Source organism: Cucurbita maxima, unplaced genomic scaffold, assembly GCF_002738345.1.
Source record: "Cucurbita maxima cultivar Rimu unplaced genomic scaffold, Cmax_1.0 Cma_Scf00011, whole genome shotgun sequence".
Lineage (NCBI taxonomy): Eukaryota > Viridiplantae > Streptophyta > Magnoliopsida > Cucurbitales > Cucurbitaceae > Cucurbita > Cucurbita maxima.
This window is the reverse complement of record NW_019272027.1, coordinates 700,770-725,027: the sequence shown is the minus strand read 5'-3', so window position 1 is coordinate 725,027 and position 24,258 is coordinate 700,770. Positions and strand designations below refer to the sequence as shown.

The following is a 24,258-nucleotide window of genomic DNA, read 5'->3' as shown; positions in this document are numbered from 1 at the left end:
CTAATAAGCTAATAGTTTGAATTTCTGATTACCAGACAATCATACCTAATACCTTAGCAGAAAGACGGACATTCTTTGCTCATTACGAGACAGTCACTTATTCACAAACCTCGTGTGGGGCTAGTAGTTTGAATTTCCCATCTCATGGAAAACCCTTTTCGCTCCGCTAAGTCCTATCCCCCTGTACTAGTATTTTAGTGATAGGTTCTATAGGAATTGGACGATCCATTTGGTCAAGTACCTAGCGACAAACTCTTATCTTCCTTTCATTACAGAAGTTTTGAACAGATTCTCGGATGTAAATATTTAATTTTTTAATTTTATAAGATTTTAGATATTAATGTATCATCAATAAGTATAATTTTGTTTAGATAATTAAAAAATAACCCGAAAATAGATTAGTTGGATTTGAACTCTATTTGAGTTATTTGGCTCACCCACTCAACCAAACAACATCCCAACTAGAGTTTTTGCTCACGACACGTCGTTTATTCCTCCTGGGCCGTCGTAGCCCAGGCCCACGGTTTGTTGAAACGGCCCAATAAGAACCAAAGGTTCAAACTGGGCCGAAACTGGAAAGCCCAAAAAATATTTTGTCGGCAGAATTAGCGGGGAAGGAGTCAAAGGTTCGTTTGGTAGGATTCCTTGAGAATCATGGTATGGAATTATATTCTACAAAAATTATTAATTATATTATCTCCTCTAATTCTACACAAAAGTCAACCCCTTCCCCCCTATCATTTTTGTCTCTCCCACATTTCTTTATTATTATTTTTAATTTCTAGTTTAATTTTCCAAAATAAAAATTCAATCTCAAAAACTTATAATTATACCAGAAATTATTATTATCATTATCATTTAATTTCAATAATACATATATATACACTCCTTTGTTACTGTTTAGACAAAATCTTTCTAGACTTTCCCTTTCAGATTTTCCCTCGAGGCTTTAAAACGTGCTAGGAAAAGGTTTCCACACCTTATAAAGAGTGTTTTGTTCTCCTCCCAATCAACAGATATCACAATCCACCCTTTTCAAGGCCGAGTGTCCTCGCCGGCACCTGTTACTTTCTTTAATCAATGTGGGACCCGCCAAATTCACCCCTTTGCAACAAACATCCTTACTAGCACGAGAACAACATATATATATATATATATATATATATTTTTTTTTTTTCTTTTCTCAAGTAACTAAAATAGTATTTTTTAATACAATAATTATAATAAAAATAAACTTTATATTTCAAATGATGGAGTTCTCATTTCTTAAACCCTCTCACAAGCTCTCATCTCACGCTCTCAACATTCATTGAATGGACAAGAAGAACGCCGGTGTTGATCCGCCGCCGGAGAAATCCTCCTCCGCCGCCACAGGAGCTGAAGAAGCGGAGGAGAGTGGGTGGACGGAGTATCTGGAGGATTATTTGTGGTCGGAAATTGAGAGAAAAAGCAGTTTTTTGTGTTGTTCAAGTAGCGGGAGCTGTAGTTGGGATATTTCAGAAGCCAATAAGGAAAAAATCAATGCTTTAACCCCATTTTGTAGCGTTGGGGAGGTGATTTTGGATGCCCCAAACAAGCTAAGCCTCAAAAAAACAACAACTCAGACGATTTTTGACGATGATTCCTTAGAAGATACGGCCACTTCTCCTGTTCTAACTCCAAAAGTACCCTTTAATTCTCTCTTTTTCATCTCATTTTTGCTTTATTTTTCATTTTTTCATTCAATTTTTCTGTTTTAGGTTGCTGATTTTAACGTATGAACAACCCATCTAAATCCTAGGATTGATGAACATGTCGGGATCAGTAACTCCACGGTAATTATAATTATGGGTCAAATAATTTACCTGGTTAGACCCTTTAGATGTAAAAAAAGTAAGATTAAAATTATGGGTTTTGTTCCTTTTTTGTGTTTTTTTTAACCCAATTGAGGATTTTTGTAGGGCAGCAATGGCCATTGGGGAATTATGATTCAAAACCCAGAAAAAGCTGCAGAGAAGCAAAGGAAAAAAGGGCTGTGTTTGAGTCCAATTTAGATGTAATTTTGAGCTCCCGAACTCAACTCAAACTCGCTATTATAATCTATAATTCTCTCGTTTCGTTCGTTAGTTTGAATTATTCGAGTAGTCAAGCTTTTTCTTTCACCCAATATCCAATACGAGATTCCTACTCACGAGCTAGTGTTTAGTCTTGTTCGTTATTTGATTCCTTTAACTGAAATCTAAATTCAAAATTTTCGAGTAAATTGAGCGTGTGATTTCAACTCATAAAGACACGGTTATTTTAGTCAAATTTTTCAAAACATATCATGTGGTGAATAAATGTAAAATCTAATTCGATTTTGGTATAATAATTACAATGAACAAACAAACGCAATCAATTATATTTTAAATACAAACATGTTTTTAAATCTCTTAATTATATAATATTAATGAATGCTAATTTTTGTTTTCTTGTTATAACATCAAATCCAAAAGAAAAAAAGAAAAAAGAAATTAAAAATATTTTGTATAATTTGTTGTTATAAATCATTGGCCTTCAAACTACAAGACATTATTCAAACATTGTTGAAAAGGTAAAATGTTTGGTCTCAAAAATAGTATGTTTGGACCAAAAAAAATGGTTTTCACATGGAAGTTTAAAGCTTTTTGATGGATAAATGGATATTATTTTTCTTTCATTTATTCCATTTTAGAGAGAGTAATGAGAATCTAGCTTAAGTTTTGGACCACCCTCAAAATATTTATTATTCGAACGCTAAATTAATTATTTAATATAATTAAATGTTACACACATCGGTTGAAGAAGAGAACGAAATATTCCTTAAAAGAGTGTGAAATCTCTTCTCAGTAGACGCGTTTTAAAACAGTGAAGCTAACGCTGATACGTACGGGCTAAAACGAACAATATCTGCTAGTGGCGGACTTGGGTTGTTGCAAATAGTAACAACGCCAAACATCGGGTGGTGTGCCAACGACGACGGTGGGCTCCCAAGGGGGTGGATTGTAAAATCTCACATCATTTAGAGGAGGGAATGAAACATTTTTTATAAGGATGTGAAAACCTCTCCTTAATAGACGCGTTTTAAAACCATAAGACTGACACCGACACTAACGAGCCAAAGTGTACACATATTGTTGGAATGATGATCGAACCCGACTTATCATCTAGGATGGTAATTGAAGTTTTATCCAATAAAATTTCAAGATATCATGTGAAATTTGAATCTTTGACTTTTAACCAATTGACTTGTCCGGAGTTGATGCAATAAAAAACGACAAATACTTTAGAAAATATTTATAAATAAAGAAAAAAAATTTAAAAGAAAATATAGAATATAAGAGGATGAGTTAAATTATAAATATATAAAAGGAAAGGGGGCAGTGATTTAAATAAACAAATCAGAAACGACTGCAAAGTGAGACCCCTCCATGTGCAATGGCAGTTGAGCTTAGGACATTCAGCTTAATGATCAAAATTTGTACACGAATCTCTTCTCCTTGGCTCGCTATCTATATCGACGGGTAGGAACCACGAATCTCCACAATATTATGATATTGTTCGTTCGCTATCTATACCAACGGTTAGAAACCACGAATCTCCACAGGTATGTTATTATCCACCTTAAATATAAGTTCTCGTAATTTTGCTTTTAGTTTATTTAAAATGCCTCGTATTAATTATAACCAACTATCTTTCTCTTAATTAGCCACGTGAGACTACTCTTCTCAGTAGTCATCAACATCGACATTGTCGACGATTTGAAACATGTTCGGGTTGGCATAAACATGCCGATTAACGAAAAATTATTTGCAAATGGAAAAGAAAATCAAAGAGAAAAAAAATTAATAATATATTATGGTTTTAAACATGAAATCGCATCAATTAATTTGATGAGATTAATGAATTGGTTGGAAAATAAAATAAAAAAAGTAAGAAAAGGGTAGCTATATGGTCAGGTTTGGTTAGTTGGGCAGCATCAATCGGTTTAATTAGAGAGATGATTAATTAATTTGTACATAGTTTAGGGATTGCCTTAAATTTTAATTAACTACCAAACTCAAATTAGGTGATCAATCACATTATATTAACCACAACAACCACTCCAATATTTTGTTTACTCTCAATAATATTATAATATATGAATGAACCAAAGACTATATTTGAATGAGAGTGTAGCTTTAATTTTGGTGGCTCGATCATTGAAACTTCAAAGTTAAACGTGCTAGCTTGGAGCAATTCTATGTTGTGCAACTTTTTAGACAAAATTTTAAAGAACACGTGACTTAGGACAAAATATGTTAAAATGATCTGTGTTGGTTTGTGGAGATTGGTTTCGCTCTTAGAAGTAGTTCAAACCAAGTAAATAATGTGATCATGTCACAAGGATACATGGAATGTCGAGGTTTTCGATTTCAATAAGATATACCTACCAAAAGCATTGCATGCTCTTAGAATACCATTTGTACAAGTCTCGCTCGTACTACTAGCTTGAACAAAACCATTTCGAATCTTAACTCGAGCAAATTGATGTGATGCACGATTGAACATTGAGTGAACTTGAAACTTTAGAGTGCGGTTTTATAGTTATTAAATGTCTACAACAGTGTTCTTCGTAAGCTATTATATCTATTTTCTCTTGCAGTGTATTAGACATAAAATTCAATTTCATATCTAATACGTAAATAATAGACAACTCATTGATTACTTGAACGACAACTCATTGATTACTTGAACGAGTGAGATTGTGAAAGAGTGTGTACCGAGATGCAAACAAATTGTTATAAAGAAACATATAGAGATTTGGTGAGGAGAAATATTCTAATTCTAAAAACACTAAAAAGTTTAAGATTTCTGTATTATAATTTTGAAGCATAAAATCTGACAGCCTGGTTCTGCAAATCCTATGCTTAATAAATGAGGATTTTGACGGCTGCAATAACAAAATATTGTACAACTTTATCATTATTTATTCATCATCATTATTATATACATAACAAGCAAAAGGATGCAAGTAATTTAGGAAGGAATGGAACCTTCATTAACATTATTTTAGTTAAATTATAAGTCATAAGTTAGGTTCGAAGAAATTCATGAATCTAAAAACAAAAATGTTAAGTAGGTCAGTGACATGACAAAATTGAAAGCTTGCAACCCTTCAACTCATACCACTTGTCACAAGTGCAACACTAGTTCTTAACACAGAGTGAGTTAACCCAATTTAAATTCACATCGCTTCCAGCCGAGCAATGTTTTAAGAAGATTAGAGAACAGGGATAGAGAGATCTTCGAAAGCGGGTTGGAAAGTAAGAATGAAAGTAGATTTGAAAGCAACGTTAAATAACTATAAGCAAAATGTAACACAACGACTTCTTCAAGTATTATCAGCCCACGAAGTAAATGTTATAATTTAACCTTTACATTTTATTAATTGACACCATATACAAGAAGTCGAAATCCAAAAGGTTCAAATCTTCATACCGTGCATTTGTACAAACAGATAAATCCACGATATCCTAACTCGAGTAATGAATGCAGCAGAGCAGCCTCATGAATGAATAAAAGTAAGGTCCATGTGATCAAGAAGAGAAAACAGGAAAAGTGGTATTAACTAAAAGAGCCCAATGATAATGATAATGATAATGATAATGATAATGATAACAATGATCCATGACTTGGTCTGACAAACCAAAGCATCCAGAGTTGTAACATGCACGCAACTTCTAAACGTAGTTCTATCATATATATATTATGTCCACTACTGTCAGTTAAGCTGCTGTAAACAGTAATAGAATTCTCAACCTTGAAGCTGTTTAGAAACCGTGAATCTTTATATTTTCCTTCTTCACAATCCCAGCCTATCATCACAATGCGGAAACAAAAGAGAATCAATATATAATACTCAATCATTCACTCTCATCTCAACTATGTAATACTCTCAACCATTCATTACCTGCACAAGGAAGGTAGACACATTCTTTCTTTGGTCTCCCTGAAGTTGTATAACCTGCAGAAAGTGAAAATCCTTGTGTCAGTAGTTCGAATCCACTTCCAAGCAAAGGGTCTAGAGAACACATAGCCGGGAGTTGGTTTGGAAATTCAAATGAAAGAGGAAGCAAAACGATGTAGATTTGACAAAAGAAAGCTACTCCATTACAAGTGATGTCATTGATTGTGGGGTGGGATGATACTTTTATTTTCCCCGCAAAAAGAAAAGTATGTGCATCTAAGCATTCCTACCATCGTGTTCTATAAAAAGCAAGAAACCAACTTTTCAATGAAAAGAGACAAAATCCTATTACTGCACAATATGTAGCAGTGCTAATAACACCTTCAGAATTCTTGTTCATGATGATATATATTATAACCAAACCAGAACCATAACAAATGGACTCCTGAGCGAATAGGCATAGCAAACAACCAATATTGGTTTTCCCTCGGTTTTCCCCTCGTGTATGCTATGCCTATTCGTTCATGGTCATGTTATGCCTTCTCCGAGCGAATAGGCATAGCAAAGAGCGATTGTGACACTTCCCATACACAAGGGGAAAACCGAGGGAAGACAAGTGAGGTAGAGTAAACAAGTTTGTATTGTCTATTTGGAGAAGCCTAATGGACGCCCTTCAGTTATGTTAATTTGGGGATCCCTGGATTCGTGCTCCCCCATATGTTCTAGGTTCTAACACTAACCCGAACATGACCCTTCTCTCCACATTATCCAAAATCAAAAACTATTAGTCTCTTTTAGTTTTAATGTTAGGTGCATAAATACAAATCATTTAAGGAGGGAAATGGAGACCGGACCTGGCCTAGCTCAGGATCTTGCACAACTGTGCCATTACAGCAAAATTCCTTCTTCAGGTCCTTAAGTATTTTGTTATAACTAAATTCCTTCTTCAATCCTTGAACAGTTGTCAGACTTTTTCTCCCGTTACGTTGCTGTATGCGCACATGAACATACTCTTTTGCCCCGGCTCCTGAGTCCTCAGCATTTGCATCAGCAAATGGGTCTGACCATCAAATACAATTAATGAATTATCAAACCAACCGATTCAACTTACTAAAAAGTAAAAACCAAGAACAGGGAGTTGTGAAGTTACCAAAAGCAGATGGAATCTGCACGTTGAATTCAGACATGAAACTTGGCTGTCCGTAGTAGAACACAGGTAACCAGCAAAAAAATTATGCGCTCTCGATTAAGCCGCTCAAAACTGCAAAAGACAAAAGAAACAGAAATGAAACCGCAGACACAGAAGCACCAATATGATCCACCCATGATCCCCATATCTCCAAGTCCTGTTTTCAATCTTTGATCCTTCCATCCCCACAGCCCATACAGACTAATTTGTCAAAGATCAAAAGCGCATACACTCAACAATTCAAAACCTCAATCATAAAAGTAACAGAAACCAAAACTTAGCAGATTAAAACATAGGTTATGAACAATAAAAGCAAAGTTGATGGACTTTCACTACACTACTTATGTATTTTTTTCAAATCCACGGTAACAAATTGAAGAAACTTAAGCTCTATAAGGGATCAAACAATCAAAAGAACCCGATAACCAATCATGACTTCGCAACCTAAATAAGAAGGTAATAATTCTACCAATATCTCGCTAAGAATACAGAAGAACACCCAAACACACACAATCATAAGCAACCTATCAGACAGAAGAAGCAAATTGAGGATCAAAATAATGTGCATAAATTAAATATAAAAAGACAATGAAGCCACTCAATAACAACCAAACCAGGTATAAGGTTTGATTAAGAAACATCAAAACACTTACATCTCAGAAAAATCCCAGAAAACTACGGATATTGTGATTCGATCCCAAAACAAAAAACCCTAACCCAAACAAAGAAATTGGAAAAGACTGAACGAAAACAACAAACAGAAAATGAATTTTTCATAGATGAAATGAAGGAGAGAGCGATGAACAAGAATTTACCAGGAGAAAAAGGTGTGAATCCGGAGCGAAGAGACGTGAAACTGAATGGCTAGAAGTCAAAATGAAGATTATATATAAGAGAGGAATTTGGAAAGCCACACAAACCTTCTACTACATCGATTATTTGGCGGTTTTGGATTTTTTAACTATTTATTTTTTGACGGTGGAGATGAGAGAGATCGAAGTTGATCTGACGGCTCATGGTTGTCATTGAAACGACGTCACTTTAAAGCTTTTTTATTTTCTATTATCATCATAATTATTGCGCGGAAAGGGCAATTATTATCTACTGTCACTCACACTTTATCGCTTAGTTTAGCGGGTCCCACCTAATCCTAATTGACCAAAAAGGTCAATGCCATAATGCTTTATAAATTCCATTATCGTTTATTCTTTGAAAAAATTCCATTATCTTATCATTCAATTAAAGTTGAGGAATCACATAAAATCTTTAAAAAATATGAAAAGAATCTGACCAAAATTATTTGGTTGGCACCAAAAAATAACAGAATTAAATGATAAAATTGTTTAAAATAAGAACAATGTGACATTAATCTTTAAATAAAACAATTATACATGAATTTGAGAATTTATAATCATCTGATTGTATAACTATAATAAATAGTCTAATTTAATTAACTAGATAATTACGAATCTAGACACATTATAAATTTAATTTTTTAAACATATTTTATTTTGACATCAAAATTTATATATATTACTTTATACATTATTAAATATAACTTATTTATAAGTTGCTAATTATCATCGTAAATATTAACAATTTGATGTTGATGTATAGAAAATCGGGAGTCAAAAAATGTTGATATTTAAGTTCTTATTTAATGGGATATTAACAAATAAGAGCTACAACAATCATGTACAAAAACACACTTAACTTCATTCATTTCTTCTTTTGGTTGACAAACATATTTACAAACAAACATAATGGGCAATGAATTACCCGATTCAACTCCTAAATTCTAAGTCCCTCAAGAACAGGAGATTCATCCAACTTGAGCAAAAATGATATGTTGAGATTCCTCCCCATAACTTCATCTACGCGGAAATGAAAAACAAAAGACTTTTTTCCGAAATATAAACCAATGCCCTAATTTCAAAAGAAAAATGGCTAGAAAGTTCTGAATCCGCCCTCAACTGGCGCAGAGTTGAAGAAAGCCAAAACGCCCCAAAGCCAAATTGTAGAGGCCATATTCCTTTTAGATATCCAAAGAAAGTAGATGCTCCCTCTACATTCAATTCATTTAGAGGCAAAAGAATAACTTATCGCAGAATCTCCATTTACAACCTTCCTTTTCTCATACACAGGAAAGATGCAGTTTTTCATGGATAAGCGATGCTCAGCGGATAATATATCTAGTGCTGGTTAACATCCAGCCAATCGCATTCAAGAAAATGAAAGGTCGAACTTCGCGTGACAAGAAAGCAGACAACATGTCATTAATTTAAAGGGACCAATGATCCATAACTTCGTCTGCATAACAAAGCAAAGCTACGTACATGGATCAAGAGTTGTAATGTAACAGGCACTCACTTCCAAGTTCTAAAGAAGATAGGTATATAATGTCCACTACTACCAGTTAAGCTGCTGTAAACAGAAAAAGAACTCAGAAACCGTGAATCTTGATGTTCTCCTTCTTCACAATGCCAGCCTACCGATAAGGAAAAAAGGGTGAACGTGTCAAAAATTGTTTTACCAAAAAATATTATCATGGTCACAGGGTATATACAGTCCTTCATTACCTGCACAAGGAAGGTAGACACATTCTTTCTTTGGTCTCCCTGAAGTTGTATAACCTGCAAGGCAACCATTACTGGCAACGTTATTGATTGTGGCATTGAAGCATAGAAAAGAGCGAGAGGAGGAAGGGGGCAAACGGGCAAAACATATGTATGGAACCATTCCTTCCATCTATACGGTTAAATTGCAAATTATCCAATAAACCCGTCTAGGTTATTGTGAATAATAACCTGATCGACATAAATGCACATAATTGACCCGCAGTTTTACATAGAAACTGCGGAGTTGCACATCAGCACCCCACGTTTGGATAAAGTGAAAACGTATTATGTCTCTTCAAATGATATGGGCATCAACGAAAAAACAGAGGGATTAATACACTAGTCATTTAGGGTGGTAGAATTGACCTGGCCTAGCTCAGGATCTTGCACAACTGTGCCATTACAGCAAAATTCCTTCTTCAGATCCTTGAGTATCTTGTTATAACTAAACTCCTTCTTCAATCCTTGGACAGTTGTCAGGCTTTTTCTCCCGTTGCGTTGCTGAATGCGCACATGAACATACTCTTTTGACCCAGCTCCTGAGTCCTCAGCATTTGCATCAGCAAATGGGTCTAACCACGAAATAAAATTAATTAGTTTTGAAATGAAAACAAATCTATAGACTTCTAATGCAACACAACCTTACGAAATAGTAAAAAACTAGATTAGTTGTTTGAGAAAGTTACCAAAAGCAGATGGAATCTGCACGTTGAATTCAGACATGAAACTTGGCTGTCCGAAGTAGAACACAGGTAACCAACAAGCAAATAAGAAATATTATCTGAATTAAGCTGTGCTCAAATCTGCAAGACATAACAGATCCCGAGTTGAAACCACAAGATACAGAAGCATCAATTTGGTCAAAAATAAAACATAATAATCCACCCCTCATCCTCATAAAGCTACAAGTCCAACATTTAATCTACGTTCCTTACGATCCCCTCACACACTTTTCAATTCAATATCAAAAGAGCATACGCTCCAAAATTCAAACCCTCTAGAAAATAACAATGAACAAAATTTCGTAGATCAAACTGAAAATTACGAACCAAGAACACATTAATTAAAGGTTCTTTCAATAACGCTACATTTTGTTTAATGTTCTATATGGGATCAAACAAACAAGGAAGATAGTATCTATCGGCTTTTTCACTCCACGAACCAAATAGCCAACCCTGTCCTGTCCTCGGAATCTAAATCATACATCTTTTCTTTCTTCAAATTCGGTATCAAAAATCATACCAACAATAACACCCCCAACACAGACACACAATTATAAGCAGCGGATCAGCGAGAGAAAGAGGAGTAAACCGAGGATTCAAATATTGTGGATCAGTTAAATGAAAAGCAGAAACATGCCAGATGAAAAAGAATAACAATCAAACGAAAAAAAGAAACGATTACATCCCAAAAAACTAACAGATCTTGCCCTACGATCTCAATACACGCAGAAAAAGAAACCCTAACCTAGATAAAGAAATCGTAATCGGCTCAAGAAGAAATCAATAAAACAAGAAACAGAGAAAAAAACAATTGTGCATCGATTAACATGAAAGAAACAGAGAAGAACAAGAAATTACCGGGAGAAAAAGCTGTGAATCCGGAGACAAAGAGACCTGAAACAAGAGATCTCCAAGAAAAATGAAGTTTATATGTGAGAGAAATTGTGCAAGCCACACAAACCTCTATTGCCTTAAATCAAGTCGGTTGTGGTTTTTCTCCTATTTCTTTTTTGACGGTGGAGATAGAATCTTGTAGCTAATCTGACGGCTCGTAGCTATCCTCCAAACGGCATCGTTTTAAACCTTCCCTTCCCGTAAATTAAATTAGCATTAAATCTGACCAATCCTTATTGACCAAAAATTTTACATAATTTCTTTGAATTTCGACCTCCATAATAAACGACGTCGTTTGTGGAGTTTGTTTATAATTTAAATGAAATTCATAATTAATAATCATTATACATAAGACTTAATTAATCTACCTTTTCATGAAATTGAGTACAAGTTTTTTAGGGTTTAGTTACAAATCCATCCATTGTAATAATTATACATACGAAGATTCTGATACCATTTGTAATAATTCAAGTCCGCTGCTAGCAGATATTGTCTGCTTTTTCAAGCCCACCGCTAGTAGATATTTTATATTTTTGTTGTAATAATTTAAGTCCACCGCAAACAGATATTGTCTGTTTCGGCCCATTACGTATCTCTATTACCCTTAGAGAATGTTTCATTCCACTCTCCAATCAATATGGGATCTCACAGTTCACCCCTCTCGGGGGCCGACATCCTTGCTCACACATCATACTGTGTCTAGCTCTATACCATTTGTAGTAGCATAAACTTATCGTTAACAAATATTGTCTATCTTAGCTCGTCACGTATCGTTGTGAATCTCCCAATTTTAAAATGGATTTGGTAGAGAGAGATTTCCACATATTTATAAGAAATGTTTTGTTCTTCTCTAGAACTACGTGTGATCTCACAACTATTTTTCTACCATTTTCCTTGCACTCCGAAAAAAAACTTGTTCCAATAAAATGGAAAAAAAATATACAATTAAGGAGTAGATATTAATTATTTTTAAGAATATGATATTAACTCATTCATATATCACTTATTTATTCCGACATTACAATAATCACTTGAAAACTCACTATTTTAATTTGTTTGGAAAATATATATTTATTTTGAGCTATTAATTAAGCAAATCCTTCTTTAATATACATAAAATATGGTAATAAACTTTTTTTTAACGGTCTTAGTATTAAATTTATTTGGAATTAATGAAATATATATATATATATATATATATATAGAAAGTGTATCTCATGAGCTTAATTTCCGTAACTCCACACCACACTCATTTCCGATCTCCAAACTAACACCGAAAATGCAGCAATTATGAACAATTTTTTGAACGCTCATTGGTCATTTAAATTAACAAAAAAAAAAAAAAAAGAAGAATTAAAATTAAGGCCAAAACGACGACGGCGGCGACCATGAAATTGGTGGCCGAGAACTTGACCGGTTCTCTGTTCTACGTTGAGGTTGACGACGGCGCCACCGTTCTTGATCTGCGAACCGAGATCAGTTCCCAGCAGAGCCTCCCTTCCGACCGTCTTCTCTTTGTTCCCGACCACGACCGTGGCCGTCTCATCTCTGTCGCCGACGACGGAATCTCGCTCGTTGATTTTGGGCTCCGAGATGGGTCGCTCATTTACATCTTTTTCTGTCCACTTGATGACGATGGTGGCGATGATGTTGATGCTCGACAGCTGTTCTTTAACTGTCCTGATCTTCTTCTCTTTCAGTAGCAGCTTATGGTGTTTTGTCGAAATTTGGGTATTTGTTTCTGTACAAATTATATTTTGTTGAGTGAAGATTTGAATATTTTTTTCTCGATAATACTTATTATAATCAATCAATATGGTATTGTATATTCACTCATTAAGACCTTAGCCCACTTGTGTTTACTCTATCTTGATTCATGACGCTTTATCTTGGTTCACGACTGCGAAAAACAAAGTCTAAGTAGAAAAAAAGAGGGAAATTGGGATATAGTCAAAATCTTGACGCGCTATCTTGGTTCACGACGCGCTATCTTGGTTCACGACGCGCTATCTTGGTTCACGACGCGCTATCTTGGTTCACGACGCGCTATCTTGGTTCACGACGCGCTATCTTGGTTCACGACGCGCTATCTTGGTTCACGACGCACTATCTTGGTTCACGACCTATGTTTAGGTCTCAACAATATAATTGAGTAATGGATCGGTCGGCTCTATCTTGGTTCACGACCTATGTTTAGGTCTCAACAATATAATTGAGTAATGGATCGGTTGGCTCTATCTTGGTTTAAGTCTCAACAATATAATTGAGTAATGGATTGGTCGGCTCTAACTTGGTTCACGACCTATGTTTAGGTCTCAACAATATAATTGAGTCATGGGTCAATATTGAGTAATGGATCGGTCGGCTCTATCTTGGTTCACGACCTATGTTTAGGTCTCAACAATATAATTGAGTCATGGGTCAGCCGACTCTATCTTGATTCACTCTGTTATATCGACGCTCTATCCTCTATCTTGATTCACTATGTTCTATCGACGCTCTATCTTGATTCACGACCTATGTTTAAGTCCCATATTCATGGGTTGGTTTTCGATAAACATGCTATTTTGTTAGTTTTATGTATAGATCATTTATTTTCTTTATATAAATTGAATAGAGATGTTGAATTCTTATTTTTTTAAAGTTCAACATTTATTTGAATTAAAAAGAAAAAAAAAAAGGAAACTAAATGAATATTATATATATATAATTTTATATATATATATTTTTTTTTTTTATTTTAAGCTAGGAAATAAGAAGGGAAAATATTTATTATTTTTTATTTCTTTCTGGAAAAACTAATACTTTCCCTATTTAAAATAAACAGGGAAACACGTAAAGAAAGAAATATCCATAATAAAAAATGTAATTAAATTTCTTTTTGATATTTGAAATACAAAATAAATAAAAATTGGAAATAATCTCCATAATATTTGCCTTAAATTTGTTAATATTAAGGAAGGAAATATCTTACATTCTTAATTTATCTATAAAAAATATTAATTTATTTTTTTAACTACTTTTGGATAAAAGATTAAAGTCAGTAATCAATTCTTTATATTTATAAATAAAATTAGTACGTTATAATATTTTTTATAATTTAGATTTCATTTCATTCTTGTATTTTTAATAACTCTTTAAATTAAATTTTATTTTTAGTTTAAAATTAATGGTTGTTAAATTAGTTAAATAATAATATTATTATTTATTTTATGTAAAAAATTATTTATTAAAACTAAAACTAAATGATTTTCAAATGGGTTTAATTTCAAAAACTTGTTTTTGAAAATTATATAATTTTTTATTTTAAAAAAAATTTGCTTAATTTTTTAAAACATAGTTTTAAAAAACAGATAATAATAATAAAAAAAAAGTAATATTGTTAAGTTTATTTTTAAAAATTATAGAATAATTATTTAAAATTTTATTTTTTTAATTAAATATCACCTATCCCACTAGTAGTGGTAGGTATATTAGTACAAAATTATATATATATATATATATATATATTAATATACTCAATAATTGAAACATTTATAGCCATCAAATCCTTGTAGATTCAAATTCTTATTTTTAACATAGTTTTAAATTTTAGTGGGCAAGATGGTTTCTTATTTTCTAATTTCTATAGGTCTAAATTGATGTCACTCCTTTCCCACAACATTATTTTTTAAATATTTTTAAAATATGATAGGTAAGATGTCACATTTAAAATATAAAATATAATTGTATATAATAAGATACATTCTCTTTTTACTTTAAACCAACTAGAAATTATAATTTATTACTGTGCACGAGATAAATGAACGAGATAAATGAACGGTTGGTTCTTGAAGTTTAAACCAAATAGTAATATTTGATGATAAATAACAATCATCCCTAGTAGATATTGTCTGCTTTAACTCATTACATATCGTCATTAGTCTCACGGTTTTAAAACGCGTCTATTAGGGAGAGGTTTTCACACTCTTATAAGAAATGATTAGTTCCCCTCTTCAACTAATGTGGGATCTCATAATCTACCTCTGTTTAGGGCCCAACATCCTCGCTGGCACAGCCAACCAGTGTCTAGCTCTAGTACCATTTGTAACAACTAAAGCCTACGGCTAGTATATATTATCAAGTTTGGCCCATTATGTATTATCGTCAGTCTCATGGTTTGCGTCTATTAGAGATAAGTTTCTACACTTTTATAAGAAATGTTTCGATTTCCTCTCTAACCAATGTGAGATCTCACAGTTTAGCAGCTTCTTATGCATCCATAGGTTCGAATTCTCATCTCCTATCTCCCTCTTCATAACCTAAACACTCACAATAATAACCGAACATAAAAATTTCTTAACTAGAGACCAAAACTTTACGTTCTAACTTAAGTAAGTACGATTCTCTCCTCCTTTCTTCACCCCGCCTCCACTAAAAATGTTATTCCGACCATTGACTAGTCAACCTTCCAGTGTTTAACGTGTCAAAATCTCAATTAAAAAGTCAAAGCTATGAAGTCAACCCCTCTTCTTTTTTTTTTTTTTTTTCTCTCCAAGAAAAATATTCACATAATCAGTTAACACCTAGGAGTATAAAATGCAAAGCACTAACTGGAAATTCTAAAAATAAATTAAAAATTAAGAATGTTTTATTTAGAAAATGGAATATTTAAATTAAATGTCAACGCTTTCCCTGTGGCCGTTTTCTTAATTCAATTTCGTATTAAATAATTATCAACTTGATGACGTGCCATGCAGGATTCTTTTTTAATCCTCTAATTATTTTCCATTATTATCCAGCTGTTTATGGTAATTTCCATTTTTTTTTATCGCAAATAGACAGCTAAATGCAATTATTTAATTATTTATTAAAATTAGTAATTATTTAAATTCAATTTGATTATTATATGTTTGGATTAGTTTTTTCTGGTGGTTGGAGAGCATTATTATTTTTTTCATTAATAATTTCTTTTAAGCCATTCCGTACGAAGAGGGTTAATTTCTAATTATTTATTTTTTAATCCTATAATTTATATAAAAAATACAAAAAAAAAAATATATATATATATATGAAAGGATAACTAACAAGTATTAATGAAGGATGTCATTTTTAATTTTTTTATTTTTATTTTTTTAAACATGACTAAAATTTTTATGCTTCAATCGAGAAACCCGAGAATAACCCTAACCCGAGAAACCCAAGAATAACCCTAACCCGAGAAACCCGAGAATAACAATGTCATGCAAAAATACAAGGAAACGATCTAAATAGTAATTAGTCGAATGGGGCATAGTTTGACTGAATTATGCTTCAATCGAAGGTAAAAGCGGGAAAAAAACGAAATAGTCAAAGAACAAATTTCACATCGAAATTCTCAACGGTGAAAGTCTAAAAAATGGTTGCACGAGATAAACCTTGGTTTGGTGAATTGAAGTTAGCTTTTACATCACATAAATGATAGGAATGAAGAACGGGCGTCTAGTCCATGCATCCCGAGCAAAAAGCTAACTTCAGAAGCCGCTTGCTTCTATTCTGATCGGGATTGTCTATGACACACCCAGCTCATGCATCTCGAGTAGAGAGCTAACTTTGGAAGCCACTCGCTTCTATTCTGATTGGGATTGTCTATGAGGTATCCAACCCATGCATCCCGAGCAAAAAGTTAACTTCAGAAGCCGCTTTCTTCTATTCTGATTGGGATTGTCTATGACGCACCCAGCTCATGCATCTCGAGGAGAGAGCTAACTTTGGAAGCCACTCGCTTCTATTTTGATTGGGATTGTCTATGAGGCGTCCAACCCATGCATCTCGAGCAAAAAGTTAACTTCAGAAGCCGCTTGCTTCTATTCTGATTGGGATTGTCTATGACACACCCAGCTCATGCATCTCGAGTAGAGAGCTAACTTTGGAAGCCACTCGCTTCTATTCTGATTGGGATTGTCTATGAGGCGTCCAACCCATGCATCCCGAGCAAAAAGTTAACTTCGGAATCCACTCACTTCTATTCTAGTTGGGATTGTCTATTGATAAAAATCTATACTACGATCAAAAGATTAGATGTTTAAAATTTGGTTGATTTATTTAATATATTATCCGAATGGACGGGTAAAAATTACTTAAAATTATATATTTATTTTTTTTAGTTAAAAGACACTTCAACCAACCAAAAATTAAAGGGAAGAAACTCTATGGAATAAAAGTCTTACAAGACATGTTCATGACAAGTTCAAACTTCAAACCCAAAACTCAAACTATAAAATCCGACCAACTTTTAGTGCAATTCGCCATATCTTAAGGGATTTGAGTTAGCTGAAGTTTTTTCTCTTCTTTAAAACCATGGCCATTTCTTCCAAGCTTTTTTCCCTTCTCTTTTTGCAGCTAATGTTCATCTCGTCTCTCTCGAACATTGCTGAAGCAGACGGCTTGTCGTCTAGGTTTTATCAGTACACTTGCCCCGGGTTAGAGTATACTGTCGCCAAAACGGTGGCTTTGTATATTAAGAAACAACCTACTCTAGCAGCTTCATTATTGAGGATGCACTTCCACGACTGCTTTGTTAGGGTAATTGCTATATTTTCACTTTTCAATTTTGTTTTCTTTTGTCCAATTCATTGATAGTAACTATAGAGGTCCCTTTTATTCACAGAGTGTCGGTCTCTCCGAGTTACAAGAAATGAGAGAGGACATGAGAAACATTTTTTTTTCAATTAGATAAATTGGGTCGCTTGTTTTAATATTAAAATTTGATTTTTTTCTAAAATTATGCTGGTGTTCTACATAAGGTTGTGGAATATATTTATTTATTAGGATTTTTTTTTATTTTTTAATAAAAATGAAAACTTTAAAATAATTAATTTAAAAAAAAAAAAAAAAAAACTTCGAAGAACCCTATCATTGCATATTTCATTATTTTTTATTATTAAAAATGAGTATATTAGTTTTTACTAAAATAATAATAATAATAAATAAAAATAATATAATACAATGCAAAGATTATAAATTAAATCAGGTATAAAAAATAGTAACGAGTGTCTTATCTACTGAACTATATCTCATGATTAATAATCACTTTTGAGTTGGTTACTTAATTTGTAGTACATGTTAAAATGACAGGGTTGTGATGGTTCTGTACTACTAAATTCGACACCAAACAATCAAGCCGAGAAAGATTCTATTCCTAACCTTACTTTAAGAGGTTACAATGTCGTCGATGCTGTTAAAGCGGTCGTTGAAAAGCAGTGCCCTGGTGTCGTTTCATGTGCTGACATCCTCGCTTTGGTGGCTCGTGACGCCGTTAGAATGGTAAATTACAATTTGCCCCTCTCAACAACTAATTTTGCAGTTTAACCAATTTTAAAATAAAATAATACAAAAAAAACATAATAATGATAAATAATATTTTTGTAATTTGTTTCAGATTGGAGGCCCATTTTGGGAAGTTCCAACAGGAAGAAGAGACGGAACTGTGTCGATCTCAAGAGAAGCCCTAATCAATTTGCCGCCTCCCTTCGCCAACATCTCATCTCTCAAAACAAGTTTCCTCTCCTTAGGTCTCTCCGTCAAAGATCTCGTCGTTTTATCCGGTAAGTTTAGCCCTAAATCTCTCTCACATTCTTTCAATTTCTCCATTTTTTCCGATCATAAACCACTGCCGCTTCAATTTCTTTAGGAGCACACACAATCGGAGTCTCGAAATGCAGTTCCTTCTCCAACCGCCTCTACAATTTCACCGGCAAAGGCGACGCCGATCCGAAATTAGACAAATACTACGCCGTCGCATTGAAAGGTAAATGCAAGCCAAACGACCAGAAATCGATCGTCGAGATGGATCCAGGAAGCTTCAAGACCTTCGATGAAAGTTACTACACTCTCGTCTCCAAGAGAAGAGGTTTGTTCCAGTCCGATTCCGCTCTTCTCGACGATCCTGACACCAAAGCCTACGTTGTATTACAAGCACAAACACGCGGCGCTACTTTCGCCGTCGATTTCGCTGAATCGATGATCAGTATGGGACAGATCGGCGTCCTCACCGGCAACGACGGCGAAATTAGGCGCCAATGTAGTGTTGTTAACTGATTTGCAGAAACGGACTGCATTTCTTATTTCGGGCGACTGGGAATAATCGTCTGATGATTCGTTCGTTTTGATTCGGTGTGTGCGTTTCATGTTTCTGTTCGTAGGATCGCGTGGGAAACACGTGCGGTTCTGATTTCATCTTCAATTGTCGTGTGATTCAATCCAATTATTATTATTGTATTTGTTATAATTCAAATGTTTTTGTTTTTATTTTTTTTGGTTAAATTAATAAAAATATTTATAAATTTTATATTTTCTGTGAAAATTAATTATAAATTTTCAAAATTTCAATATAACTCTTAAAAAAAAATTAATATTTATTTTAAAAATATCCTCTTACAAATGTTAAAAAATACTTTTACAAAAAATACAGAAATATTTTAAAATGACCATTAACCCTCTTATCTTTCTAATAAATGTTCAATTTTTTTTTTCATAAATTTAATATTTACATCTCATACATTATTTTCAAAGTGTTTTAGGGATATTAGGGATATTAATGAAAATTTAAAATTTAAAAATATTTTTGAAGTTTTCAAAAAAAAAAATGAAAATTTTAAAATCCAAAAATTATTTTTGAATCAAAATGTTAATATTTTCTATATTAAATTAATGGGTATTTTTTTAATTCTTTTTTAAAAACTTTAAGTATTATTTAAATTGAATCAATATTTTTAAAACAAATGCAAAGATTGATTAAACATTTTTAAAGTCGATTTTTTTAGATATTATTTAAATAATGTTTAAATTGAAATTTTATTTTAAATATAAAAAAAATATGAAAAAAAAAGTAGTTGGTGGAGAAAATAAAATTATTTAATTTTCAGACCATGTGAAGAAAAATATAATGATTAAATTTTAAATTTAATTAAAATAATTTTTTTGAGTGTGACTTATTGTGATTCTCCATTTGCTTGTTCGACACCCAATTTAATATCATTCAATCTATAGCTTATATAATTATATTTCTCTTACTTTAAAAAAAATTAAAATAAAATATTTATAATTAAATAATTTTTTAGAAAAACAAAAATCAAATAGTATTTAAATTAACCTTTATTTAAGCGAGCCAAACAAAAATTGTACATAATTTTAATTTTTAAAATTATTATATTTGGTAATAATGTTGACCTCTTTATCATTTTATTTGTAATTAAACAATATTGGGAAACATGTTGAATTATTTATTTATGTCATTGACTATTCCATTATGATTTTAAATCCACACCATTTATTTTCTTATATCACTAACTTTTGGTATACAAATAAAATATTTGGTTATTATCTTTAAAATAATAATGCCATATTATTAAATTAAATTTGTATTAATAACTTTCTTTTTTATTTATATATTGAACTTGTTAATTTTTAAATAATTTAAATATGATATTATGGAATTTAAATTTGAGTTTTTGTTCTCTAAATTTATTTTTAAAAATTATTATTAACTTAAAAAAATGTAGACTTATGAAAAAAAATGTTTTGATAAATATATTATTTTATAAATTCACTCCATTTTAAAAAAATAAACATGTTATGACACCCGAGTGAATGAGAGGTACATAAATAAACCGAGACCTCGTCAAAATAAGAGTTATATTGAAAATAAAATGATAAGAAAAACTTAAATGAATTAGAAGGTACACATGTAGTAATTCTATTGGGTAACGTGTTAAGAATTTTCCAGTTTGGATTTCGAAAATTAAACTCTAGCCCGATCGTTTTAAGGGCACATTGTCCACTTTTTTAACTCGAGTATTAGAGCTAATGTAACAAGCAACACATGAATAGAAACTTTTTATCTTTCTTTTGTAGATCGTGTTCTTCTCTCTCGAATACATTTTACCATAATCGATGTGAAAGTCAACCACCTTTTTTCTCTCGGAATTTCAAAAAAAAAAAACATAATTGTTAATTAATTTTTTTATAATACTGAAATTAACAAAGACCTAAAAAAGTTAATTAAATATTGGATGGTATAAGTCAAGGAGTGACAGATCAACTAATTAGCATTTTTTAGGCAACAAATGGAAGACTTTTTATATTAATTAAAATTGAGAAATTTGGTTTATAACGATCAAGATAAGGCTACTACCTAAACACATCTTCATTATAATACAATTAGCTAACTTTATATATTAATTTGTGGTACATTTGGGCATATATACTAGCTTTGGAATTAGTGCCATTATTATTTTTTTTTATTACAAAGTATTGATGTCTCAATGTTATCCTCTAAATTATATTATATCCTAAAGTACAAACTTACCCAAATGTATATTTATGTAATTCAATTGCTAATTTGTAGATCTAACCCGTTCTAAACTAAAAATTATTGTAGTTTTGCTTGAGATAGTTAAAATTGTTTATAATTACTCGTAATTGTATTTGTGAGATCTTAGATCTGCTGGAGAGGGGAACAAAACATTTCTTATAAAGGTGTGAAAATCTCTCTTTAGTATATACGTTCTAAAACCGTGAGGCTGACGATGATACATAACAGGCCAAAGCGGACAACATCTGCTAGCGATGAGTTTAGGCTATTACCAATGGTATTAGAGACAGACATAAGACATTGTGCCAATGATGATACTAGACCTCCCAGAATGTTAGATTGTGAGATCCCGCATCAAAGGGAGAGATGAACAAAACATTCTTTATAAGGGTGTGAAACCTCTCCTCTTGAGGAAAAATCAAGGAAAGCCCAAAAAAGACAATACCCGACGGTGGTAGGCTTGGGCTGTTACAAATGATATCAGAGCCAGTTAGCCAGCTATGTGCGAATGAGGACGTTGGCTCCAAGGAGGAACGAAGTATTTCTTATAAGAGTGTGAAAATCGCCAAAAAAGACAACATCTACTGCGGGAAGAATATTATTCCTAACTATGTTGTAATAATCCATTAATTTTAGGGAAAGGAACATGCATGAAGCTGTAATATTGGAATATAATATTAATAATTCTATGTGTCATGAATGAATGGACCATACGCCCATGAATATAATAATATTTGAATACAAAGTTTGCTAATAATTGCATGCAGCTAGCAACCGCTAATTGTGATGAAAACCATATTATAAATACCTTAATTGTGATGCCTAAAGACACAGCAAAACTAAAGCTTAAGCTTAGTTCTACACAAAATGGAGCTCTCTCGTGGTCTTGTCTTTCTAATGGTATGTCTTTTAGGACTTGCTAGCTCAACCCAAGCTCACCTCCAGCTCGGTTATTATGCAAAGACTTGCCCTCGTGCTGAGAAAATTATCTCCGAGTTCGTCTACAAGAGCGTTCCCAAGGTTCCCACCTTGGCTGCTGCCTTCATTCGAATGCATTTTCACGATTGCTTCGTTCGGGTGAGTGGAATTTCTTCCTTTTTTTCGATTTAAGATTTGGTGTCAAAGCTTTTAACCTAATTAGTTTTTGGGTTTTTGGTGATTAGGGTTGTGATGCATCTGTACTTTTGAACTCGACTGCTGGTAACCCGAGTGAGAAGGAATCTCCGCCGAATCTAACATTGAGAGGCTTCGATTTCCTTGATAAAATCAAGAAGCTTTTGGAAGATGAGTGCCCTGGAATCGTCTCATGTTCCGACATTCTTTCTCTGGTTACAAGAGACTCGATCGTTTCCATTGTAATGAACTGAACTCGTTTTAGTTTATAATGTCTAATATTTTTATTTTTCTTCGTTTGATGATTATTTAGTTTGTGGGTTTGTAGGGCGGTCCATTTTGGAGGGTTCCAACAGGAAGAAGAGACGGAGTGATCTCGAGATCATCAGAAGCTTTAGTGAACATTCCACCACCGTTTGCTAACTTGTCGACTCTCGAACGACAATTCGCCAACCAAGGTCTTGATTTAAAAGACTTGGTTTTGTTATCAGGTAAGAATCGAGAGTTAATGAATCGATTAATTTGAATGAAAATCGAAACGAAAACTTACAAACCATCTAAACGCCAGGAGCTCACACCATTGGGATATCCCATTGCTCATCATTCACAAGGCGGCTATACAACTTCACAGGAGTGGGAGACCAAGACCCATCATTGGACTCCGAGTACGCCGCCAATCTAAAGGCAAAGAAATGCAAAAGCATACGTGCTAACGGCATCGTCGAAATGGACCCTGGCAGCTTCCGGACCTTCGACCTCAGCTACTACTCTCTGCTCCTCAAGCGCCGTGGGCTGTTCCAGTCCGACGCGGCGCTGACCACCAGCCCGGTCACCAAGGCCTTCGTCACGGACCTGCTCAATGGCTCGGTTAAGAATTTCTTCTCCGAATTTGGGTTAGCCATGGAGAAGATGGGTCGGATCGGGGTCAAGACCGGCGCCGAGGGGGAGATTCGCAAGCATTGTGCTCTTGTTAATGCTTGAGATTTGGTGATGGGGTTCGGTATTTTTGTTGTTTGTTTATCTTCCGAGGTCGGATCTTGATCTTGATTTCGTGCTACTATTACAACCACTCGTTTTATTAATAAAATGTGATCGATAATTTGTGATTAGTGTTCTATGTATGAAAAAGATAGAATAAAGTTGAATTTATATTAATTTAATTAATAATTAGAGTCATAATTATGTCTTAAGAGTTCCGACAACTGGATTAAATTAAATTGAGGACTCTAATTGTTTTTAAAAATTAATTTTAATATTTATTATTAACTACGTTACCCATTTAACTTTCATAAAATGTATTAAAAACTTTAAAAATATTTTTAAACTTAAAAAAATAAAAATATATTTCCGATAAAAAAAAAACTAAAATGTTCGAAGATGATTTATAAAGTGTAGATAGACAGTTTCCATATGTAATAATTTATTTTATTGTGTGTTTTTTT

The 24,258-nt window shown here is 33.1% G+C and overlaps 6 protein-coding genes across 8 annotated transcripts; 4 read left to right on the top strand and 2 right to left on the bottom strand.

Moving 5' to 3' along the window:
- The first annotated feature begins 1,255 nt into the window (after positions 1-1,255).
- On the top strand, positions 1,256-2,143 carry LOC111486202 (vascular-related unknown protein 1-like). Of its 2 annotated transcripts, none has more exons than XM_023133242.1 (3): positions 1,256-1,664; positions 1,740-1,814; positions 1,946-2,143. In XM_023133242.1, the coding sequence occupies exons 1-2, from the start codon at positions 1,314-1,316 to the stop codon at positions 1,758-1,760; spliced, it is 372 nt and encodes a 123-aa protein (XP_022989010.1). In that variant the 5' UTR covers positions 1,256-1,313; the 3' UTR covers positions 1,761-1,814; positions 1,946-2,143. The 2 variants fall into 2 exon arrangements, with proteins under 2 accessions (XP_022989010.1, XP_022989009.1); XM_023133241.1 differs by having other exon boundaries at positions 1,941-2,143.
- A 3,433-nt stretch (positions 2,144-5,576) lies between these two features.
- Positions 5,577-8,055, bottom strand: LOC111486208 (protein translation factor SUI1 homolog). The gene is made up of 5 exons (XM_023133250.1): positions 7,952-8,055; positions 7,098-7,208; positions 6,802-7,007; positions 5,951-6,004; positions 5,577-5,855 (listed from the first exon to the last, which is right to left on the bottom strand). Exons 2-5 carry the CDS (start codon positions 7,132-7,134, stop codon positions 5,811-5,813), a joined length of 342 nt encoding a protein of 113 aa, XP_022989018.1. The 5' UTR covers positions 7,135-7,208; positions 7,952-8,055; the 3' UTR covers positions 5,577-5,810.
- Positions 8,056-9,325: 1,270 nt separating this feature from the next.
- On the bottom strand, positions 9,326-11,455 carry LOC111486207 (protein translation factor SUI1 homolog). Of its 2 annotated transcripts, none has more exons than XM_023133248.1 (5): positions 11,335-11,455; positions 10,441-10,557; positions 10,121-10,326; positions 9,716-9,769; positions 9,326-9,624 (listed from the first exon to the last, which is right to left on the bottom strand). In XM_023133248.1, the coding sequence occupies exons 2-5, from the start codon at positions 10,475-10,477 to the stop codon at positions 9,580-9,582; spliced, it is 342 nt and encodes a 113-aa protein (XP_022989016.1). In that variant the 5' UTR covers positions 10,478-10,557; positions 11,335-11,455; the 3' UTR covers positions 9,326-9,579. The 2 variants fall into 2 exon arrangements, with proteins under 2 accessions (XP_022989016.1, XP_022989017.1); XM_023133249.1 differs by having other exon boundaries at positions 10,441-10,486; positions 11,335-11,421.
- Positions 11,456-12,758: 1,303 nt separating this feature from the next.
- On the top strand, positions 12,759-13,073 carry LOC111486561. The gene has a single exon (XM_023133736.1). It carries the CDS (start codon positions 12,759-12,761, stop codon positions 13,071-13,073), a length of 315 nt encoding a protein of 104 aa, XP_022989504.1.
- Positions 13,074-17,630: 4,557 nt separating this feature from the next.
- LOC111486074 (peroxidase 56-like) lies at positions 17,631-19,637 on the top strand. The gene is made up of 4 exons (XM_023133079.1): positions 17,631-17,913; positions 18,466-18,654; positions 18,770-18,935; positions 19,022-19,637. The coding sequence occupies exons 1-4, from the start codon at positions 17,689-17,691 to the stop codon at positions 19,426-19,428; spliced, it is 987 nt and encodes a 328-aa protein (XP_022988847.1). The 5' UTR covers positions 17,631-17,688; the 3' UTR covers positions 19,429-19,637.
- A 2,911-nt stretch (positions 19,638-22,548) lies between these two features.
- Positions 22,549-23,917, top strand: LOC111486076 (peroxidase 3-like). Its single transcript, XM_023133082.1, has 4 exons — positions 22,549-22,780; positions 22,867-23,058; positions 23,145-23,307; positions 23,385-23,917. Exons 1-4 carry the CDS (start codon positions 22,571-22,573, stop codon positions 23,795-23,797), a joined length of 978 nt encoding a protein of 325 aa, XP_022988850.1. The 5' UTR covers positions 22,549-22,570; the 3' UTR covers positions 23,798-23,917.
- The last annotated feature ends 341 nt before the right edge of the window (positions 23,918-24,258 follow it).